This window comes from Falco naumanni, chromosome 4 (genome assembly GCF_017639655.2).
Source record: "Falco naumanni isolate bFalNau1 chromosome 4, bFalNau1.pat, whole genome shotgun sequence".
Lineage (NCBI taxonomy): Eukaryota > Metazoa > Chordata > Aves > Falconiformes > Falconidae > Falco > Falco naumanni.
This window is the reverse complement of record NC_054057.1, coordinates 59,990,281-60,013,015: the sequence shown is the minus strand read 5'-3', so window position 1 is coordinate 60,013,015 and position 22,735 is coordinate 59,990,281. Positions and strand designations below refer to the sequence as shown.

General features: G+C 47.6%; 1 protein-coding gene across 1 annotated transcript in view; it reads left to right on the top strand.

The window, feature by feature from the left end:
• WNT3A (Wnt family member 3A) overlaps positions 1-18,600 on the top strand; it is a 90,911-nt gene extending 72,311 nt beyond the window's left edge. The window contains 3 exon segments of the mRNA XM_040591937.1: positions 14,847-14,989; positions 14,991-15,113; positions 18,121-18,600. Of these exon segments, the coding sequence (XP_040447871.1) occupies positions 14,847-14,989; positions 14,991-15,113; positions 18,121-18,600 (746 nt within the window).
• Positions 18,601-22,735: the final 4,135 nt, after the last annotated feature.

Here is a 22,735-nt window from a genome sequence, read left to right as displayed (position 1 = left end):
GATGTGTTAGGAGGTCCATCCTTTTCATCAAATGCGTGTTTCTTCTTGCTGCGGGAGGCAATCACACCGGTATATCATTAACTCACAGAAAAGGAGGCTGTAAAAGAAGTTGATGGGGGACCTTAGCCCACACCCTGCTGGGGTCTGCTCAGAGCACAATATCCCAGCGACCATGAGATTAAGCTAAAGAGAAAAGTGAAAATGCTTTTCACGATTCACACGCCCTTTAGATTGTTTTATTAAACCATTTGAATAGGGATTTCCCTTTCGGCCGACAACGGGGCCCGGCCAATGCATAGTTCTAGGTTGCTATGACTTAGTTGGTGCTGGCTAATCACAAGTGAGGGCAAATTTCATATAAAATATCTCGGGCCATTGTCAACCTAATGCAGCGTGACAGTGCCAGCACAAAGGGAGATTCATTCACCCCAGCAGGTAATAAGGACGATTTGCCATACCAACCAGGCAGTCTCGAGGGGGGCTGTCAAATACGATCAGAGCAGCGAAATGGAGCCTCACATTCCATTCTCAGGTGGGCGAAGGCAATCCTTTTGTTCGACCATGTTGCTTCTGATAACAGAATACAATTATATTTTTTTTCTTCCCCGTATCCTATTGACCAGCAGGGCTGTTTTGCATAGCAGTCTTTGGGGCTTGCCTTTTTTTTCCTTGTCTTTTTTTTTTGAGGCCAGAAGGGACCCCGATGATCCTTTAACCTGGAACACACCCCGGAGAATTTCACCCCGGTCCTTCCCTGCTCCTTTTCCATCTTCCCCTTTCATTAAGGACTCGGTCCTGCCACAATGAGCTCGCTGTATCTCTGCTAATAACCCCCAATTGGCACACAGCTTGCTTTTGTCCAGAGCCTCCCAGGGCCATCGGACGGTTGGGGAGACGAGGGCTCGGGGTAATTCAGGGCAGTTTGAAGGGCCGAGGGGACCGTGCTGCTTCAGGACTCGAGACAGCGATGAAATATTCAGAAGGCGGCATTTATAGGATGGTGGGAGGGGGGGGATTGGGACGGTGGGAGGGGGGTGATCAGACACCGAGCGTTTCACACATGACCAAGCCAACAGAAAGACAGATAAAACGTACTTGCATTAAGCAGGGTAGGTAGGGAGACATCCATGGTAATGATTAGATCGACAGAGAGATAGCGCGATAGAGCGAGAGATAGAGGGATGCTTGCTTCGCAGGTACCAGACTTGGGTTACTGATATCAGACTGTCCTGCTGATTTGCCTGTCTTGGGGGTCTGGTTACCAGTGATCACCTGGGGTTATTTTGACAGTAGCTAATTAGGGAGAGCATTCCAGCCCTCGACCCACCCTCGGCTCACAGGAGGGCTGGGAGGGCACCAGGGAGCACCAGCCCCGCTCCCAGCACCGCACACAAGGCTGCCGGGCTGCTCCAGCATCTGACGATCTGGCTTTACCTGTTTCAGTAGAGTCCGAAAGGTTTGGAAGTGCGAGCGCCGCACTGGAGGTTGCAGCTCTGTTGTGCTGGGTGCAACGATCACTGTAAGCAGCCAGCCGAAAAAAAAAAAAAATATTAAAAAAAAAAAAAAGTTCCCTTCAGGTGTTTTAGAGGAACTTGGCCTTCAGGATTTTACAAGCTTGGTAATCCAACCTCCTTCAATCCAACATTCTGTCTTATCTTCATGTTCCCTGGCAGGAATTGCCCATTTAATAATTTCCCTCCAATGATCTGAATCACAGCTAATCTGATCAAATGTCTTTTTAGGGCCTTTCATCTTCCCAGGGATGTGTTGACACTAGCACGCTGGTTCAGAGGAAACAAGAACTCAATCAGAACTTCGTTCAAAACACAGATGGGACCCAAACCTAACCTTTCCTTTACGATATGCAAAAGTGTGGTTAGCTTCTTGTTATTATGCTTTGCATTTGCATAAGGCTTTGCATTTAGGGGCCTGATTTTTAAAAGGATAAAAAGGTTAAAAAAAAATCCCAGAGCCGGATTTTGATGAGAAACAGTGCAGAATCAGCTGGACCTGGAACTGGCCTGGCTTTCCGCAAAGGGCATAGGCTGTGGCATCATGCAGAGCCCAGCATGGGTCTGTGGGGCAGCTCCTGGTGGACATCACTTGCTGCAGTGTGGGTACTCCAAAGCTGCATTTCCCCATTAGCTCTTGGAGCCCCCCCCCCCCCCCCCCCCCCCCCCCCATTTCAGGGCTTAGAGCTGAAAGCCTCCGTTATCTGCAGCCCCCAAGGACTGCATTTTTTGCAAAGCAGGATTCCCCAGACTTGGAGATAAACCCACTTGGGAAATGCTGCTAAAGACTGCGAAACCTGGAACAAGCCTATACACCTGACAACGGCAGCAGGCGTTGGGCTTTCACTGGTGTTTGGCTCCAAACCATTCAGATCAGTCTCTAAATCTACGCCGAGACTGTAGTCTTACAAACAGCTCTCTGAGGCATGGACTTGTTGATCCTTCTGTGTCCGAGGGATCCCGGACAATCATTTAGGCTCTGCTCTTGTCCAAAGCATCCCATGCAATCATGCTCTTCTAGACAAGATCGATGGGAGGTTATATAGCTCTCACAGGTCTTCTCTGTGCAACACAGAGCTGCTCTGGAAAGTCATGGAGCTACTGCCAAGACCTATAATGGCTCTAAGCACAGATAAGGTGCTGGTAAGAAAGTAGCCATGTCCACACAGCTCAGCACAGAGGCAGCTTGAGGGACTGATGTTCTCATGGAAGACCCTGTGGAAAGAGAGTGAACCAAGCATAAGCATCACTCCTAGGATAATAAAGCATCATGCAGTACTGGGTGAGAAGAAAAGTCCTCCCTTCTGTCCCTCACCTCTGTAATGTTGTAGGTTGAAAGGATGCTCAATGCTTCGGCTATAGAGTGTAAGCTGAGCTTTCTGTCTCTGTCCTGTATGGACAATACGTCAGATGTGGTCTGTGGTTTCACTCAATAGTGATCACCATTTAAATGGCTTTATGAGTGGTTTTTTATGTGCCATGATATATGAATTTTGTTCATTTTTGCAAATGGGGGGAACTGAGGCAGAGTTTCAGAATCACTTGTGTTCAGAGAGGGACTGTGAGCAGTATTTGTAGGCCACTGGGTGAGGCAGTCACCAGGCTCTGACCTTCCTAAAGCCTCCAGGGTCTTCTCAGGGTAACAACAAGGACTTCCTGACTGATGCTGCTGTGATAGAGCAGAAAATCAGGCTCAGGGCACTTGGCTGCTTGGTGTTGAGACTTGGGAGTGACACAGCGTAAAGAAGCTTTAAAGCAGCTCAGGATCTCTTCCTAAAGCTTTGCCTTTGGAAAGTGCTTTCCAATGTACCTAGTATGAATACAGCACATGCTGTCACATCTGGGAATGTGGTCTGTGGAATGATTCACCTTCCCAGCAAGAAGTCTGACCTGTCCCCTTCTTTTATAGTCCTTGTGTTGAGCACATCCAAGGCCACAGCTCGCTCCCTTCCACTTTTCCTAACAGGTGGAAGGTGCATCTTTGAAAGCAAACAGCAACCATGTGCAAGGATTCCCCTTTTAAGGGGTAAGGGGGTAATTGAGGAGCCTTTGGTGCTAGGCCAGGAGATGCTGTTGCAGGAGACCAACATGTTGAGGTTGGTGAGGATGAGTCAGGGGAAATATGAACGCTGGGAGCAGGGGCTGCTCCAGAGAGGAGCTGAAGGAAGTTTGAGGCTGAGCCAGACAGTTTATGTAAAACCCTTTCAGTTGGTTTATCTGATACGGGATCCTCTATTGCTACAATCGAGAGGAATGTGGTGAAACTGAAGCTCGCCTGCCTCCAAGGCTACGAGAGCCAATATTTTGTTTCCAACGTTCCCTGTATTTTCCCCACAAGCAATGTCAGGCTCAAAGCAGCCATGACACCTCTGTGATCCTCCTCCTCCTCCTCTATGATGGGAACAATGCTTCTCCCCCTCCAGCACTTGGGCATTGTCTCTGCAGCATGGATGGATCTGTCAGCTGGCGTGTGCCAAGGGGTTCCCTGTTCTCCATCTTCACCTGGTGCCGTGCCAATATTTAATAGTTCTGATTGGCAAACCATTTGCATCTTTGTGAACAAAAAAAAAAAAGAAGAAAAAAAAAGAAATGTCTTTTAACATTTTTTTCCCACCTTCCCTCCTTTTTTCCCTGGGGAGAAGTATGTCCTGTGCTCTGAGATGTGACCCTTTATTTCTTAGAACCACAGAATTATAGAATGGTTTGGATTGGAAGGGACTTTAAAGGCCACGTAGTCCAACCCCCTGCAGGGAGAAGGGACATCTCCAACTAGACCAGGTTGTTCAGAGCCCCGTCCAACCTCACCTTGAATGTTTCCAGGGATGGAGCATCAACCAGCTCTCTGGGCAGCCTGTGCTGGTGTCTCACCACCCTCAGCACAAAAAAAAATTATTCCTCATATCTAGTCTGAATCTACCCTCTTCTAGTTTAAAACTATTACCCTTTGTCCTAATGCAGCAGGCCCTACTAAAAAGACTGCCCCTGTAGAGGAATTGTAGAGGAATGAAGGCAGGTTAATTAACATTGATAATACACAGCTGTGGGCTGGCTTCAGGGGCGGTGGGCTGGCTGATGTGGATAAGGTGCAGCTGTGGCTGGTTCCTGCTAAGTAGTTAAATAGCTCAAAGGGGGATGGAAGGGGAGTGCTGGGTGAAGGGAGACCTGGAAGAAGCAGAGGGAGGAGAGAGTGTGCCCTGGATGTGGGAGAGACAAGGAGAGGCCCTGGGAGAAGAAAGGGGTTCTGGGTGAGGAAAGGTTGGCTGGAAGAGCAGCTGGGAGAAGTCCAGGCACAGCAGAGGCAAGAAGCAGGTGGACTGGACTGAAGAGGCTGAAGAAACAGCCCAGACAGTAGATGAACTTTTGAAACCTTGTGGGGGGTTGGTGGCTGTGCTGGGGCAAGGTGTGGGAGCTGCTTACTGAAGTTAACCTGGGATGGGATGGTAAAAGTCTTGTTGCAGCTGGCTAGTTTTGATAGTGATGTGACATGCCCCCACCCTTCTTATAAGCCCCCTCTAGTGCAAAGAGTATTGTAAGGTAGGGGACATCATCCCCATGTCCTGAATTCTCAGTTCTTGGCTCTGAGGCATCTGCTGGTTGGCAAGTTTATCACAGAGGCCACCTACGCAGAGGACTGGGGTATATTGCTCTCTACAGCTACCTGGAAGGAGGTTGTAGTGAGGTGGGAGTTGGTCTCTTTTTCCCAAGTAACAAGCAATAGGACAAGAGGAAACTGCCTCGAGCTGTGACAGGACAGACTTAGATCAAATATTAAGAAAAATTTCTTTACTGAAGGGGTGGTCAAGCACTGGAACAGGCTGTCCAGTCAGGTGGTGGTGTCACTATCCCTGGAAGAGTTCAAAAAACATGTAGAGGTGGTGCTTAGGGACATGTTTTAGTGATGGACTTGATGATCTTAAAGGCCTTTTCTGATGTAAATGATTCTGTCTTGTGCCGGTATCTGGAACAAGCCAGGCTGTGTTGCTGCAGGTGGTCCTTGCTCATCCTGCGCAGATTTCAGGGCCAGCAGGCAATGCCGTTTATGGCAGCACAAGCCAACAGTGACGTCTGCGTATGTTTTTGCAGCTCCTGTGAGCTCTGACTCATCAGTCCCATTGGATTTCATTTCTGCTATTTTGAAAGTAGCTGCGCCTGCAAGGCTGTCAGAGTAAGCCTAAAGAAATCCACTTCTCCTGGGGGTCATTTAACATCTGCTTAACAAGTGATGAGGCTTTGGCCCAAGGTAGCTCTGAGAGGTACCCTTCACAGCTGAGGCCATCTTCTCCAGCCTTGGCTCAGTGTAGGCTCTAATGAGCAGGCACTGACTCTTACACCACCAGTGCTTCAGCTCCCGCATCCATGGTGACGAGCGCTTGGTATCAATCTTTTCTGGCATCCTTCCTTTTCATTCAAAGCAATGTAACATGGCTTTTCATTCCAGCCCCTCTGGTTTAGCTTTCACCGTGGAGGAGTTCATGGGTGACCCTTCCCACAAGGGAACAGCACAGCTTTCCTCCCGCATCTCGGTGAGGTGGCTCTCTTGATGGATTCAAGGAGAAAACCCCACTGTGCTGACAGCAGCTGGGTAGTCCTCTTTATACTCCAGTCAAAAACAAAATTCACCTGACTGAAGTCAAAGACTGAGCTTCCAAAACTCTCAAAGCTCACTTCACAAATTCCTCACCACCTTCCTCCCCTGCAATCCCTGTGATGTCTAACCTGCAAGAAGGACCCCAAACCACAGTAACTGGGGGGAAAATGAGCTGTCAGGACAGGCCCCCCCAGTGTAAGAGCAGGTCTGTGCTGGCTCTAAGTAATAAACGCCAGTCTTCCCCCAGTTTATTGGCTCCTGGAGATTACTTAGAGGTGTGTATATATATATTTTATTTTTTTTAATCTAGAGTCAACGTAGTGCCAACTGATGTGTAAATCCTAAACATGACAGCTCTGGGTTTGTAATCCCTCAAACCAAGGAGGGAATTGAAACCCTTTCTCGCACTCCCTGGGTGCGTGTCCTACCAGACAAGTGCTGGAAAGACTTTACACCTTCTGCCCCTCAAAGATGGGTGTTTGGGTGCCTGAAGCAGCTGACACAACAGGTAGCTTTCTCTTGTCTTTTAGCTTTGAAAAATGAAGCTCAGAGAAAACCGCATGTCTCCCCCTGCAGTCCTGCTAAGCAGATGAGGTCTTTTCTCCATTTTGCACTGCTTGCTAAGTGACTCTCCCAGGGGCACTTAAGAAGTCTGCAGTGTCAGAAATTCAAGACTTGCAGTCCTACCATGACAGTGTCTTTCCTAGTGTGGAACAGGGAGTAGGAGCCTCCATTCAAAAGCAGACATGCTCATGATGGCTGGGAGGAGTGGCTAAGATGTGGGAACTCTTTCCTTAACTGTCATAGATGTCCAGGAGTTATCTGGGACAAATTTGTTCTTTTCCATGTTGTTTATACGTTAATGAGCCCAAAAAGGCATCAAGTCAGTGTCTTACTCAAAGAGCTATGTTTCAAAAAGGATGGTGACATGGTCCTGGGCAGTAAACAGTTATTGGCATGGGAAGTTTGTCTTCACACAGCAGAGTCAGTGTGAGGCATCACCCTGGAGGCATCAAGGTTTCCTTTGCACAGGAACTTCTACACCTTCAGGAGGACCATCTGGAAAAGTGGCACACTGAGTGGAAAACCCTTAGATCAGGGTCCATCTCTACTGCTTGGCTGTCTGTTCTCCAGCTGCTAGGATCTGCTTCCTTCCTTGCAAGATGTACAGCCCAGAACCATCTCAAACAAGATATCTTCCTCCCTCCCTTTCTTTCTCCCTTCCCCTTTTTCTTTCTCTCTTCCCTTCCCTTCTTTTCTTTCTTTCTTTCTTTCTTTGACTGCACAGATCTCAGTTTTCTTTCTAAGAGCAGGCAGTGGAAACAGCAGTGCCCCCTTTCTAAAATACCACCTAGTTATTCAAGCTGTGATCCAGGACAAGGGACTTGCAATTTCAGCTCCCAACACATCTGAAGGTGGGTTGTGTTGCCTTGCCCCATGAACCTGCTGTTACCACCAGGCCACTGGTTGGGGAGGAGGGAAAGGTTTAGGGTATCAAGACTGGGGGTGACAGGGCTCAGCGCTATGGATATGAAGGTAGTAAAAGGGGCTGTAGCTTTTAAAGACCAAATAAAACATTATGTTCATTCTTCTGCATCACCACAGTCCTTCCTCCCACATATCTGGGATATCTACCTGACCTGGGGTTAATCATTTAGCCATTCAGAGAAAGATTCAGGGAAAATAGGTCACTGTCTGGGCAGAAGAACACACAAGAGAAGATTTAATATATAAGGCAATTGAGATATTTATGTGGTTATTCATTTGCCTTCTTCATCCCACAACCTGATGACGCTCTGTTTGGCTCCAACATCTTCTGCCCACAATTCTGAAGACATTGCTGAATTTAGCATTGCAGTCTCCTGAGGAGATAAGCAGGATTCTCCTCGGGTGTATGGGTAAGGAAGCAGAAGCACAGACCGACTAAAGGATTTTCCCAAAGTCACATAAAAAAGCCCTGTGAAGCAGGAAATCAAATCTCAGGTCACCTCATCCTCGGGCCTCTCAACCATCATATTGCTGCTGCTCAGACCTGTAGTTTTTGCACCTCAAGATGTTTTTGCTGCTGAGCCAGGGTAGTTGGAGCTGGTCTGCACAGGACATTCAGGCTCTCAGCTTCATGGTCTGGGCTCTTTAAGAAACGATTTCCAGAAGTGACCAGTGACTTGGAGTCCCCTGCATCAGAGGGCAGCTACAAAGCATCCTTACAGGCCCTCTGTACGTCTCAGCCCCTTGTTCACTAACAGTCAACTCCCTCAAAAGGGTTCAGAACAGCATACCTTGCAGCACCTGCCATCCAAGTCTCTAAGCCCTGCAGGAAAACTCAGGAGCAGGCAGGAGTTAGACAAGCTGAAGGCAGAGCTTGCAGCAGAAGAAATGGGCAACATTTTCTAGCTGACCTTATGCTGCGGTGAAAACAGAGTGGTAAAAATGCTCTTAAGTCAGCTTCCCCAAGAGGCATGAGTCCCTATTAACCTTCTCTTGCCGGATGCCTTTACAGAAGCTCTCTTCAAGTCATAACGAGCTGCTTGTCTTCTGCTACCAGAACCACCCAGAGAGGAATGAGGCGACCTGACAAATATACTGCGCTTTCCTGTTATCTTTGCGAAGTCTCTTGCATTTTTATATGGCACCTTAATAACCCCTCATTTCCATTACAAGTGCATGCTTTCCTTCTGCTTATCTGTATCTTTATACACTCCTCCCCCATTCCTGCAGCCACACTGCCTCCGGCTACAGGCTGGGGAGCTCTTCAGAGCTCAGCAGGGTCAGGTCTGCTTAGTAATCGGAGGACAGTCCTATAACTTAGGAGGTGGCAGGACGTGATTCACGCAATGGCGCTCTTCCATCTGCGTCAATATTGAACTCGGTGCCTTAAGTTAGGGGTAGGAGCTGTAAACCCAGTGCCCTAATTTCGTAGAGTCATTAAGAGATCGGCTGCAACTTTCTCAAGAGACAAACTCCTAACCTCAGTGCCCGGGGCCAGATCTCAGCTGCTTTGCTCTGCCTGCCTACATTCCCCAGGTAGTTACCATCAGATACAATGCTATTTGCTTCCTGTTGTGTGCTGTTAAGTGGTGGCTGCACTCCACCCCAGGGGTGGCTGCATTTCAAAAGCAGGGGAGTGATTACGGCGTGCACAGGCTGTAAAAGGCATCGGGCTCTTTCTGGGAAGAGGAGAGCCAAGTATAATCAGTGCTTCTTATGGCAAATCCTATCACAACCCTCCTCGAGTTGTAGGCTTGCAGTAGAGGCTAGCGATAGTGAAGAGCTTAGGTAATGGACCTGGGATTTAGGATGGAGGATCTACAGCCAGGGCTGTCCTCTTAACTCCTTGTTCAGCTGCAACCAAGTCCTGGTGAATACAGAAGTTCTGCAGACCCTCCGGCTGCGTTGCCTGAAGCTCCCTGGGTGTTGGTGAGCTCTGCACACATACGCACAGAGAAATACCTCTGTTTTGAGCTAATGGCTCCTGCTGAAGTCCCGGTGCGATCCATGACCTGTGGACTTCCAAGTCAAGGCCACCCCTCTCATACCCACACAAGAGAAGGTTTTCTACACAAACATCATAGCTGTAGATGCTTTCTTTTCAGTGCCTCTCCACAGAATTTGCAAACATCAGTTCAGCACCTACAGAACCTTCCCAGATAGCCAAAGGCCTCAATCAGGTCTCTCCTGAGCAGAGGAAGGGGTGATTCCCAAGAGGTGAGGGCTAACCTACCCAAGCGGCATGCTTTAGCCGCTACAGCCATCAGACAGAAGGGGGAAGAAGAATAAGAATTATCATCTCCCTCTCCTGTCCATGGCATAGCAGCATATCAAAAGGCAGCTTCAGTCAGTCACCTTCATCTGGGACCCAACTTAAATGCCTCTATGCAAACACGCGTAGCACGGGGAATAAACAAGAGGGGTTAAAGACCTGCACGAGCCTGCAGGGGCATGATCTTATTGGCATCACTGAGACCTGGTGGGATGGCTCTTATGGCTTGACAGAAGGCTACAGGCTCTTTAGAAGTGGGTGTCACCCTCTGTGTCAATGACCAGCTGGAGTGCATGGAGGTCTGCCTGGGGATGGATGAGGAGCCAATCAAGAACCTATGGGTCAGAATTAAAGGGAGGGCAGGGACCAGGGCAGATGACATTATAGTGGGGGTCTGCTACAGGCCACCTGACCAGGAAGACTGAGTGGTTGAGCCCCTCTTTAGACAGACAGGAGCAGCCCCACATTCAAAAGCCCTGGTCCTCATGGGGGATTTCAACCACCCCACTGTCTGTTGGAGGAACAACACAGCAGGGCATAAGCAATCAAGCAGGTTCCTGGAATGCATTGATGGTAACTTCCTTCTCCAAGCGACAGAGGAGCCAGTGAAGAGAGGTGCTATGCTGGACTTTGTTCTCATCAGTGAGGAGGGGCTGGTAGGGAATGTGAAGCTCAAGGGAAGCCTTGGCTGCAGTGACCATGAAATTGTGGAATTTGAGATCATTAAGTCAGTGGGGAGGGTGCACAGCAAGATCACTACCCTGAGTTTCAGGAGAGCAGACTTCGGTCTCTTCAGAGATCTGCTTGGTATAATACCATGGGATAAAGTCCTGGAGGGAAGAGGGGCCCAAGAAATTTGGTTAATACTCAAGGATCACCTCCTCCAAGGTCAGAAATGATGCATCCCAACAAAGAAGAAGTCAGGCAAAAATGCCAGGAGGCTGCATGGATGAACAGCTCCTGGACAAACTTGAACACAAAAAGGAAGCCTACAGAGGGCAGAAACAAGGACATGTAGCCTGGGAGGAATACAGAGAAATTGTCTGAGCAGCCAGAGATCAGGTTAGGAAAGCTAAAGTCCTCATAAAATTTTATCTGGCTGGACACATCAAGGGCAACAAGAAAAGTTTCTATGGATACATCAATGATTAAAGGAAAACTAGGGAAAATGTGGGCGCACTCTGAAAGCAGATGGGAAAGCTGGTTATCGGGGATATGGAGAAGGCTGAGGTACTCAACAACTTTTTTTTGCCTCAGTCTTTACTGGCAAATGCTCCAACCACACCGCCCAACTCACAGAAGGCAAAAACAGGGACTGGGAGAATGAAGAACCACCTGCTGCAGGAGAAGAGCAGGGCTGAGACCATTTAAGGAACCTGAAGGTGCACAAGTCCATGGGACCTGATGGAATACATCTGCCGGTCCTGAGGGAACTGATGGATGAAGCTGCTAAGCCACTATCCATCATATCTAAGGGGTCTTGCCAGTCTTGTGAAGTTCTCACTGACTGGAAAAGGGGAAACAAGGAAGACCTGCAGAACTACAGGCCAGTCAGTCTCATCTCTGTGCCTGGCAAGATCATGGAGCAGATCCTCCTGGAAGCTGTGCTAAGGCACCTGGAAAATAAGGAGGTGACCAGTGACAGCCACACTGTCCCACACAACTCCCTTGTCTCTAAACTGGAGACACATGGATTTGATGGATGGACCGCTCAGTGGATAAGGATTTGGCTGGATGCTCACACTCAAATAGTTATAGGCAACGGCTCAATGTGCAAGTAGAGACCAGTGAGTAGTGCCATTTCTCAGGGGTCCATACTGGACCAGCACTGTTAATATCTTTGTTAGTGACAGGGACAGTGGGATCAAGTGCACCCTCAGCAAAGTTTACATTTGCTGATGACACCGAGGTGTGTGGTGCAGTCGACACTCTGGAGAGAAGGGATGCCACCCAGAGGGACCCTGACAACCTCATGAGCTTCAACAAGGCCAAGTGCAAGGTCCTGCACCTGGGTCGGGGCAATCCCAAGCACAAACACAGGCTGGGCAGAGAACGGATGGAGAGCAGCCCTGAGAAGGACTTGGGGGTGTTGGTGGAAGAAGCTCAATATGACCCAGCAATGTGCACTTGCAGCACAGAAAGCCAACCAAATCCAGGGCTGCATCACAAGAAGCATGGCCAGCAGGTGAAGGAAGGGGATTCTCCCCCTCTGCTCCACTCTCGTGAGACACACCCCCCCCCCGCCCCCCCCCCCCCCCCCCCCCCCCCCCCCCCCCGTGCTGTGTCCAGCTCTGGGGCATCCAACATAAGAAGGACATGGACTTTTCGGAGCAAGTCCAGAGGAAACCATGGAGATGCTCAGAGGGCTGGAGCCCCTCTGCTGTGCAGACAGGCTGGGAGAGCTGGGGCTGTTCAGCCTGGAGAAGGGAAGGCTGCAGGGAGACCTTATTGCAGCCTCCCAGTACCTAAAGGGGCCGACAGGAAAGCTGGAGAGGGGTGTCTTACAAGGGCCTGTAGTGATAGGACAAGGGGGAATGGCTTTAAACTGAAAGAGGGGAGATTTAGATGAGATATTAGGAAGAAATTCTTCACTGTGAGGGTGATGAGGTGCCAGCGCAGGTTGCCCGGAGCAGCTGTGGGTGCCCCAGCCCTGGCAGTGCCCAAGGCCAGGCTGGACAGGGCTGGGAGCCACCTGATCTGCTGGAAGGTGTTCCTGCCCTGGCAGGGGTGCTGGAACTAGATGGTCTTTAAGTTCCCTTCCAACCCAAACCATTCTAGGATTCTATGAAAAGGTTCCAAGATTAGTTGGGCCAGAATGGGAGGAAGTGGAAGGGGTGTCGGTTATTCTCAGGCACTATACCCTCTACCTCCCTACCAGAGGGTAATGGCATTTGTCCCACCAGCTTATCTGAATGGCTTCTAAGAGAAGTTCCCCTTTGCCTTTCAGAGACTCCAGGGCTGGTCATTGATACCCTTTGAGACATTATATGAAGCCTGAAGTTTCAATTTCTGGATCCCACCTGGGCTTAGGCAAGGGCAAGATGCCAGGTTCCCAGTCCTGTTAGAACTGGACTCACCTGTTCATGCTCAGAAACTGAGCCTTCACACAGCTTATTAACTGCATGATGCATCTTTTGTAGGAAGCTGGGATCCTCCAGAGTGGACAGATGCTGAACAAGGTTTTTTTAAAATCACATTGTGGAACTGAAGGTTCCTGCATTTTCCTTTTTTGGTTCTAGCCCTCAGTGACTTACTAATCTCACGATGCGCATTGAGAACATGTTCCAGGACATTGCTCATACTTTCAGCTTGTAAGTTCATGCACATTATTTGATTTGCATATTGTTGTATTTGGTACTCTTCCCAAAGCAAAGTGGTGTTGCACCAGTGCTTGCTTAAGCCTTCAGTCCAGCCGGGACCTCTCTGCAAGCATGCAGTTTTTATTTCTCCCCAAGAACATGTTGGCTTTTTGACTTGGAGTATTAAACTCTCTTCACGTTAGTAAAGCCTGGAAGCATCTAGAGGGCAAAGATTAAGCCAAAATGCTCAGAGAAAGCTCAGATCAGCAAAATACAGTGCAGAGAAGGCTTGAGTGGTTTTGAGTAGGCACCTCGTTAGCTGATGCAAAGCTCAGTAGAAGCTGATGAAGCTGCATCACCTGAAAACCTGAGCTTCTGCCTTGATGGATCCATCCATATTCCAACACTGTCCTAGCCAAACCATCTGAAACGTGTCAGAGATGTGTTCTTGGCTAAGTGGTCTATAGGCACAAGGTGACCTCGTGGGGGGAGTGGTTAAGGGAGGCCAGTTATCAGAATTCTTGTGTCTTCTTGGAATTACCTCAGAGGTTTGAGAAAATCCCTGTTTGTGGTAAAAATGTCATTTTGCTGTAACCAAAAAGCATTGCAGTGGCATTTTCTGAGGTGCGGTGTTGAACTCCAGGGTCATTTCTAGTGAATGACAAAATCTCATGAGACCAAAACTGGGGGAGGGGGAATAAAAAGTGATATGTTGATATATTCCTCATTTAAAAACCAGTTTGAAGTGTTTGGTTTTCATTTTGGCACAGTGTAGAAAAAAAGCACTGTCACCCAGGAAAGCCAGGCTAATGCTGAGCTGCCCTTCCCCACCCAGCTCCAGCTAGGATGAAAGGCTATGGAGGAAGGTCTCCACAGAGACTAAGGCTCCTCAATCCCTAACCATGACATCTTTTGGCTGATCCCACCTACCAGCCTGAGGCAGTGGGCAGAAAAGGAAAGCTCATTTCCCGTCCCCTTGTCAGGTAATCGGGCAAGTAAGTAAAACTTTGAATAGATGCAAGTTGTCATATACTGAACACAGTCTCTAAGTGAACTGGACAGCCTGGTAAAAAAAAGGTGGCCTTAGGATGGAGGGTGGGGACAATGTATAGTTTACATAGTGAGGATTGGGGAGTATCTGGCCATGCTGGCATTATCCTATCTTCCAGCCATCAGCAGCTCTCCCAGTCAAGGAGGAAGAGGTGCTTTACCTGGTGCTGGTCCCACCACAAAGGATGGAGACTATCATTAAGTGTATACCTGCATTTTCCATGTTCCAGGAACATAGCCCAAATTCTGTGCATCTAAAGCCAAGACAGTAGCTCAGGGTATCACTATGTGGTGCATTGCCTGCAAAGTACCATATAGTATCTTCTGTATGTCCCCTGAAACTCAGGTGTGCCCTGTTTTTTGTTTTGCCATGGCCCTGTGCTAAGACCTTAGGATGACCTTAGTTGAAACTTCTTGGCTGACCTCAGTGGTCTTGAATCAAGCCTGGTCCTGCCTACACAGGAGCTTATTTCTTAGGATAAGAAAATGTCTTTGGAGTAGTTCCAAGCTGGACCAGAAGGAAGAGAAGAGTTTCCTGGCCTTCTGCCATGCCTTCGAGCGAAGGTGTTCACAGGGCTGATCAAAGCCACTCGTGGTCCCTTCACTGGCCGCTATTCATTGATTTCTCTCTTTCACAGCTACCAGGGAATCAGCCTTTGTCCATGCCATTGCCTCTGCTGGAGTGGCTTTTGCGGTGACCAGATCCTGCGCCGAAGGCTCAGCCACCATCTGCGGCTGTGACACCCGCCACAAGGGCTCTCCTGGGGAAGGCTGGAAATGGGGGGGGCTGCAGCGAGGACGTGGAGTTTGGGAGCATGGTGTCTCGGGAGTTTGCGGATGCCCGCGAGAACAGACCAGATGCTCGATCAGCCATGAACAGGCACAACAACGAAGCTGGAAGGACCGTAAGGACATTTAGTTTCACCTATTTCAATCTCCCTTCAACCTTTTCTTACTGGCCATAATGAACAGTGGGAGGGAGCTGAAAGGAATAACCAAACATAAATGTGGGAAGTTCTACATCATGAAGTGATGATACCTGTCCTATGGTAGTTCTTGTCAGGGAGGTGGTCGATATACTTGATCTATGAAAGTTAGAAGTAAATTCACCCACCCAGATGTAAATGTCTACCTTGAAGGCAGCTGTCCAGACCTCTTTTATAGAGAATGGGTCAAGACAGACAGGTCTAGGATGGGATTTCATCCCAGCTTGAAGGAGACATTTGAAATAGCCCAGTTAATGATGCCCTAACTGTGCCTGTTCCCTTCCATTGGCTGTTGGAAGAAGATGCGGAGTACAGCCAGAGATCTCTGTACTGCAGACACCTGAAGTTAAGAGAGAAGGATCAGGGTTTACAGGGAGGATTCAGCTCCTTAAGCAAATGCATCTTAGTATAAACTGAGATATCCTGAAGTATCCAGCCTGTCCTTGGACTGCTACTGGGAATGACTGTGTATCTCCTGCAGGTCCTCTGCCATCTTGGGATTGATGCTTTAGACACCTCTGGAGCTCACAAATGGGATTAGATGCCTGTGTTTAGGCAACTGAATCGTAGCTTGAGTGCAGCTGTCCATTCCCCTGGGATCACCACTCTGCTCTGTAGGCTGGAGGGTGGGGAAGAGCAGGAGAGCATTTCCTACCACCCCTCTTTCTCAACACTCTTCTATTTCCCAGAGAATATTTAAAGGAAATAACAGGCAATGTGACTCTGGTACCTCCTGATTAAACTTGGACCATGCCCCAGAGCCGGTTAATCTGTTTTTGCTTCAAATAGTCATGGAGTAAAATGTATAAGGGAACAGAAAGTACAAAACCTTGCCCTCATTTCAGTGACTGCTTCATACACAGCGAATCTTTTCCATAAAGTGGGACAATCCCAGTGAGAGCACATCCTGGTTTTCATGTCAGGAATAGCTTGTAGATACCAGAAGAACATAATCTAAGGGAAACAATTTATAAATCTGAACCACAAAGTTCTTGCTAATGGAGACCATGCTTCTACTTCTCAGGTAACAATGTTTTGTCTCAGGTAGTGAAATTGAGATAGCTTATCCCTCAGTGGAAGAAAGATACCTCGCTGTGATCAGAAGGAAAATATGGGCTTGTTCCCTCAGCAGAAGGCCTTACATATGTCTAGGAGAACATATGACTGTGCAATGAGCTATAGCAAAGCCACCACAGTTGTACTGTGAGAAGAAACGGCTGTCCTCAGGCAGGACAGGGCTCCCCTGTGAATTCCCCAGGTAGACACCATCAAAGTCCAGTGGAGTTATCCCACCTCACACCACAGAAAGCCTGGTCTCAAATAGGAAATACAACCTTTCAAAATTAAATACCACCAGAAACAAGAATTGTCTGCCATGTAGATGACTACAAGCAATAATGTGGTCTCCTCCAGCACTGGCCCAAATTATCCCAGGTACCCCAAGGCATCACGCATTGCTGGTGGCCATTGATGGGGTAAGTAACGAGACAAATAGGACTGTGGAGAAGCTGGGTAGAGTGGAAAGGAGGGACTTGCCTTAAAGTGAGAATCCTTGGATTGAGCTTTGAGCAAACATCCCTGTGACCACAGGCCTGCAGAGCTCTTTTTGCTCTAAGTCTCATTCCTTGACACCGAGTTATCTTCTGACATTTTAGAGATGTCAAAGATTAGACAGCAGGTGACACCACCATCTGAAATCCTATTGCTTTATAAAGCACTAGTGTTTTCCAATCTTACGTGCCAGCATTCATGGGGTAGCTCTTCCAGGCCTCCATACTCAAGTGTTTCCAGCTAAACCTGAGCCATAGGCAACGCTTCATATTAGTTCCCATATGAACTCAAACCCTACCGCTACACCAGAAGCTTTGATTAAGTTCAGCATGATTATATGAACCAAACATTTTGTGGTTCTCCCTCATGGCTAATTACAACCACCTCTGCGGCGGGCGATACTCCGTAAATAACACAGGAAAGCACCTGGTGAACACCAAGGTGCTGATTCATGGCAAATCTTTTGGACTCAGGCTGGCACTAGTCTGTTCACGTACTCGGAAATTTGCTGATCAGCCTGAAAATGCAGATTATCAAGTAAGTTGCATAAGGTTGTCTCCCACCTCAGAGTACTGTGGGGCAACACCTCTAGAAACTTTTAAACTAATTTCATAATAGCAATTCATATAGTGAATAGCAAACTTCTGGGATCAATAATCACCTTTCCATTTATTCCAGGACAGTATTTTGTGTTGAAGTCTGAGCCTTTCAAAATAAAAAGTTGGGCTCCTATTTTTTTTCTTTGAAATGGTTTTAGAAAAAAAAACATAAGCCTGGCTTAACAACAAAAATACATTGCTTTTCAGGTTTCCAAACATAGCCACAGCAAGGCTAGACCCTTGTTTGTTTAAGTAAACATGAAACATACGTATAGGATGGAATTCTATGCTAGATGGTTAAAACATTTGATATTTCTTTAATTTCCAGTGGAGTGGCTGTGTATTTCGTTTATGAAGACATTGTTTTAGTAGGTTTGTGTGTTCTTTACTCCTCTGCCCTACGTGTCTGAATTGTGTTCTTGTGGGACAGTACTGCAACGTTCACACATGAACACTGAGAAGACAGAAGTTAGTATGCACAGAAATATTTTCAGCCCTTAGTAAAAGCACTTGGTAGGTGCTTGAAGTTGGGGTGGGAACCAGAGATAGTCACTGGGAAACAAAAATAAGTTGCAGGGGTTTTATCTGCCTTAGACTAGGCATCTGTACAGGGCATTGACTGGAGGATAAGATGGGTTTTGTTCACAAGTGTAAATGTATCTATGAAAACATTGCATTTTTTTAGGAAATCTTGGCTAAATAGCAGAATGCAATATGTGTTTTGATCACAGGCTAACATCTTCCTCCTTCTTTGCCTTTCCTCTCCTCTTTTTCAGTCTATTATTGAACTCATGCATCTTAAGTGCAAATGTCATGGCCTCTCAGGCAGCTGTGAAGTGAAGACCTGCTGGTGGTCTCAGCCAGACTTCAGGGTCATCGGTGACTACCTCAAGGACAAGTACGACAGCGCTTCCGAAATGGTGGTGGAAAAACATCGAGAATCCCGTGGCTGGGTTGAAACCCTCAGGCCCAAATACAACTTCTTCAAGGCTCCAACTGAGAAGGACCTGGTTTATTATGAGAACTCACCAAACTTTTGTGAGCCCAACCCTGAGACAGGTTCCTTTGGAACCCGTGACAGGATCTGTAATGTCACTTCCCATGGGATTGACGGTTGTGACCTTTTGTGCTGCGGCCGCGGGCACAACACGAGGACTGAGAAACGGAAAGAGAAGTGCCACTGTATCTTCCACTGGTGTTGCTACGTCCGCTGCCAGGAGTGCATACGAGTCTACGATGTCCACACGTGCAAATAAAGCAGACAAAACCCTTCGCTGGGCTCCAAGGGGAGAAACAGATTTGAGCCTACTTCCTCTGAGGTTGCAGACATGAGAGAAGTCTACATTTTTGATAAAAAAAGAATAAAAACTTTTTAAAAGGCTAAAACTGGTTGGATAGAATAGGTCTAATGACTTCTGGGCTATCCCAAGGTACATCTGGCAGTCACACAAGTTACGCCCCAACAATGCCTCCTCTAGGAGACAGTGGCTTTTCAACCAGCCGATAACACAGAGCTGGAAAGAAGAGCATTAGCAAAAGCATGGATTTGCTCTGCTCTCACCCACGTGAAGTGACTCATGTGATTAAGTGTCCTTTGAAAGACTTGCATCTTCCCAAGTATCTCCTTTTCCCTCAGCCAGGCAGAGGCTGTTGGACAGCAGCACTAAGCTTTCTGAGATCTATCTACATACCCAAACGGCCGGACTCTGTGTATAATGTGAGCAACAACAACAGCAGCAGAAGAAATTAAAGCAGATAAATTAATGATTTAAGGGGGAAAAAAAACAACCACAAAACACAAATACTCCTTTGCTTTTGCCATGGAACTGGAGAAGTCTACAAGTATATCCTAGAGCTGTAGAGTGGGCAGGCTCTTTGCGTGAACTTTGTAGCATAGTAGCTTCTGCCAGATTTGGCATAGGATTTAGTCACGTCTGTAGAGAGGGAGGGAGGGTGAAGGAGAGGGAGAGAAAGGGAGAGAACTGCTGATATTTTCCTGCAAATGCCCTGTTGGCACCCAGGTGAAGTGCACGGTATGGAAAAGTTCAGTGCCTGATATGTGAACTGAAGAGGACTCAGTGTGTGCATTGAGGAGAGAGTCCCACCAACAGAGACGTTGCTCCAACTGTGGCCTGGTATGTGGCTCAGCCAACAAGTCTTCCTTGGAAAATGTGCGGTGCAGAGCGAGTCTCCTGGGGTTGGACACGTGCTTCTGGGCATAGGACATCCAGCTCCTCAGCATCCCAGCTTGTTCCCGTAGAAGAGTAAAGGGAAGGGAAAGCATTCAACCCTCCCACCTCATCAGAGAACACCGTCACCAACAGTGGAAAGTGCACTTACTCCATCCACTTTCTGCACCTCATGCAGACTGCTTTCTCCTGGGCACTTAGCAAATGCCCTAGACCACAAGTCTGTTGGGAACATGACTCTGAAGGACTGCTTGTCACCCATTAATTTACATGACGGTGAACCAACCCACCACCACCACACCCCACAAGCTGGAACAGTTTCAAACTCGGGCCAAATTTTGTTCCACACCTAATTTCTACAGCCTTTCCCATGTCTAAAAGTGGCACAGATTAAAATGCACAAAACCCAGACTCGGAACCAGCCCAGAGCTTGGGCATGTTTGGACACAGAGCCAAATCCCAGCTTTGCAGTACTGGCCCTTCTCTGCTGTTCACCTCTGACTCCCCATCTTTGCATGCTGCTTTACTTCTGGTTTCAGGTCAGGATTGCCAGTTTACAGAAACAGCTCTCACCTCCTCCGTGGGCATCAGGGCTTCCTTCAGCCGTGGGTATCAGGTGTGACTCTCAGCCCATCACCTTAGTATTTACAGCACTGTAACTCTGCTTGAGTTATTCCTGGTCAATACTGAGATAAATGAGTGGTTAATCAAGAACAGAGTGGTAGCCTGATGAGCCTCAGATGCACTTGTCCTGTGTCCTCTTTGCCTTACCTGTACCTCCGAGTCCCTATCTTGGGAAAAGGACAATGGATTGGCATTTTTTCTTCCTCTTCAGTGCAGGAAGGGAAATGGGGCAAAAGATCTAACCCCCAAGGACCGGTAAGAGCGTTTTCATGGCAATGCAATCATGGCTGTTGGGTAGTGCATGCCTGGACATCTATGTAGAGGAAGCAGAGTGCTGTTCTCTCTCTGCACGTCAGCTTATTCCCGGGAACCAAAGGAGGGAGTATGCAGAAGAGGCAGGGAACAGAGCTTAATCCCATCAGAGAGAAAACAGGAGGAAATGATGCCTCCAAGGGTTGACTCTGAGTCATGGCGTCTCCTGGGACTACTCCTAGGCTGGTGCAGTTTATGCATCACCCATTTGTCTCAGGGCTGTGCCCAAGGGCACAAGCAAGCTTTGCTTATTGATGGAGGCACTTCTATCAATGCTCTGCAAAAAAAAAGCTGCAATGAAATGAGAGCAGAGACACAGAAGGGAGGGAAGGAGAGAGGAAGAGATCAAGAAGAGAGGCAAAGAAAAAAAGGGGGAGAAAACCAATCAATCTTACCTGTACATGTGAACATCGCACCCAATGGATGGCCATACACCAACAGGTTAGAAAGCAATAGATGACTAAAAACTGAGAGAAAGATGGACCAATTAATGAATGTGTGACTGATTTTTGTAATACAGTCTGGGAGAAAAGGAAAAACTGATCATTATGGCAAATAGAGAAGGAAGCCACTTCAGGGGGAAATTGCCACAATAGCACAAGCTGTCGAGAAAGCAAACGCTGAAGAAAATCACATATGCGGTGGAAGATATTGATGAATTGGAAAAGATGGGACAAGGGAAGATATATCTGATCTACTTAATGTGACACAGTGCTAGCAGTCACAGCCAGAAAGACATGTCCCACCAGGTACTTCTGTCAGTGAATGGTGCCCCAACAGCAAAGATGCAAATCATTGCAGGTCACAGTCTCTGTCAGTCCATTGACTTCAGCAGGGTCACACCCACAACTTACTTAACCCCAATATTTTTAAGCAAGGTGGTTTCAAACTCCTTTTACACCATACCAGTGAAGAAATGGGTTGAAAGATTTGGCTTCCATGTATGGGCGCTAGACTTTGACCCCAGCCCATCCACAGCACGCTAATATCCACTGTTTCTGCTTTGGCACCAGAACCAAGCCCAATATCACTAACAGGTGAAGCTCTTTGGGAAACATGGGGGTGAAAAAAACCAAACTAGGCATTTGCTGAGTAATTGCTTCTTGAGGTGAACAAACAGATTTTTGACTGCAGCAGTGGAATTTGTTTCATCTGGCCATGTCATCTAGTCTAAGCTATTTATCTAGTTTTCTGCTGGGATCAATGGCAAGAAACAAACCAGTCCAGAAGGTGATGAATTATAGCCTAGGATGGTATCTAAACTATGCTGGGTAAATTGCCCTCTGGTGTACCTCTGTCTTTTTTCTGACTTTAGCTCATGAGCTCATACTAGATTATGAGCTCTTTGAAGGGTACAGTCTGATGATGTGAAGTTCACCATGAGTCAAGGAGGTGAAGCTACAATCTGATCATCAACTGAGATGGGCTGGAAGTTGTACTCCATTCAGAGCTGGGGTCAGGCTTGAAACAGCTGAGTTGATGGGGACTTCCACCCCATTCAAGGGATTTTTAATGAAGCCTATACATACTGTTCGGTTTTGTTATGTGATTAGTCATCCACCATGACAATATAATGTAAGGGATTGAGCAGCTGTTACTAAAGTCAATGAAACATGCCTGTGTGAATTCTGTTAATCACCCCAAGAGCACCTGAAGGTCCTAGTCATGGGTCTGACTCTGGCCACCCATGAGGAGAGAACAGAGAGAGCCAGCCAAGGTTCTGGGAGCACGCTGAGTGCCCATGTCAGGCCCACAACTGACCCCTTGGCTTTGGAGAAGGGACTTGGGCCATTGTACACAAATACATATGAATTCAGGAAGTGTCTCTGGGAAACCAAGATCCCATTCCACTGCCTATACTAGATGTATGTCTCAAGCCAGGATTGCCACAGTAGTGGTGTGAAAGATCAAGTCGATGATGAGCGAGGTGCCATCCTTTGCTCTGAATCGTCATGCCTACGTTGAGCCTCATTTAGAAGATGAACTAAACTTAGTTCTACAACCCAGAGCTGTCTTCTGCCTGAGGTTCTCCCATTCTGTGACAATGATAGGGCCTCCCTGACGGAGGGGACTTATGGTTTCACTCAATAATAGAAGCATCTGGTGACATTTTAGGTGCCCTACAATATCCTATTGGGATCCATCTGTTGCTTCAATGACATAGTATTCCCACAATCCTTAAACCTGGGCAGATATGTCAGAGACTGTAGGGTGTCCAAAATGACACGAGATGCCAATGCGTAGACAGTTGAATTGTGCACTTGTC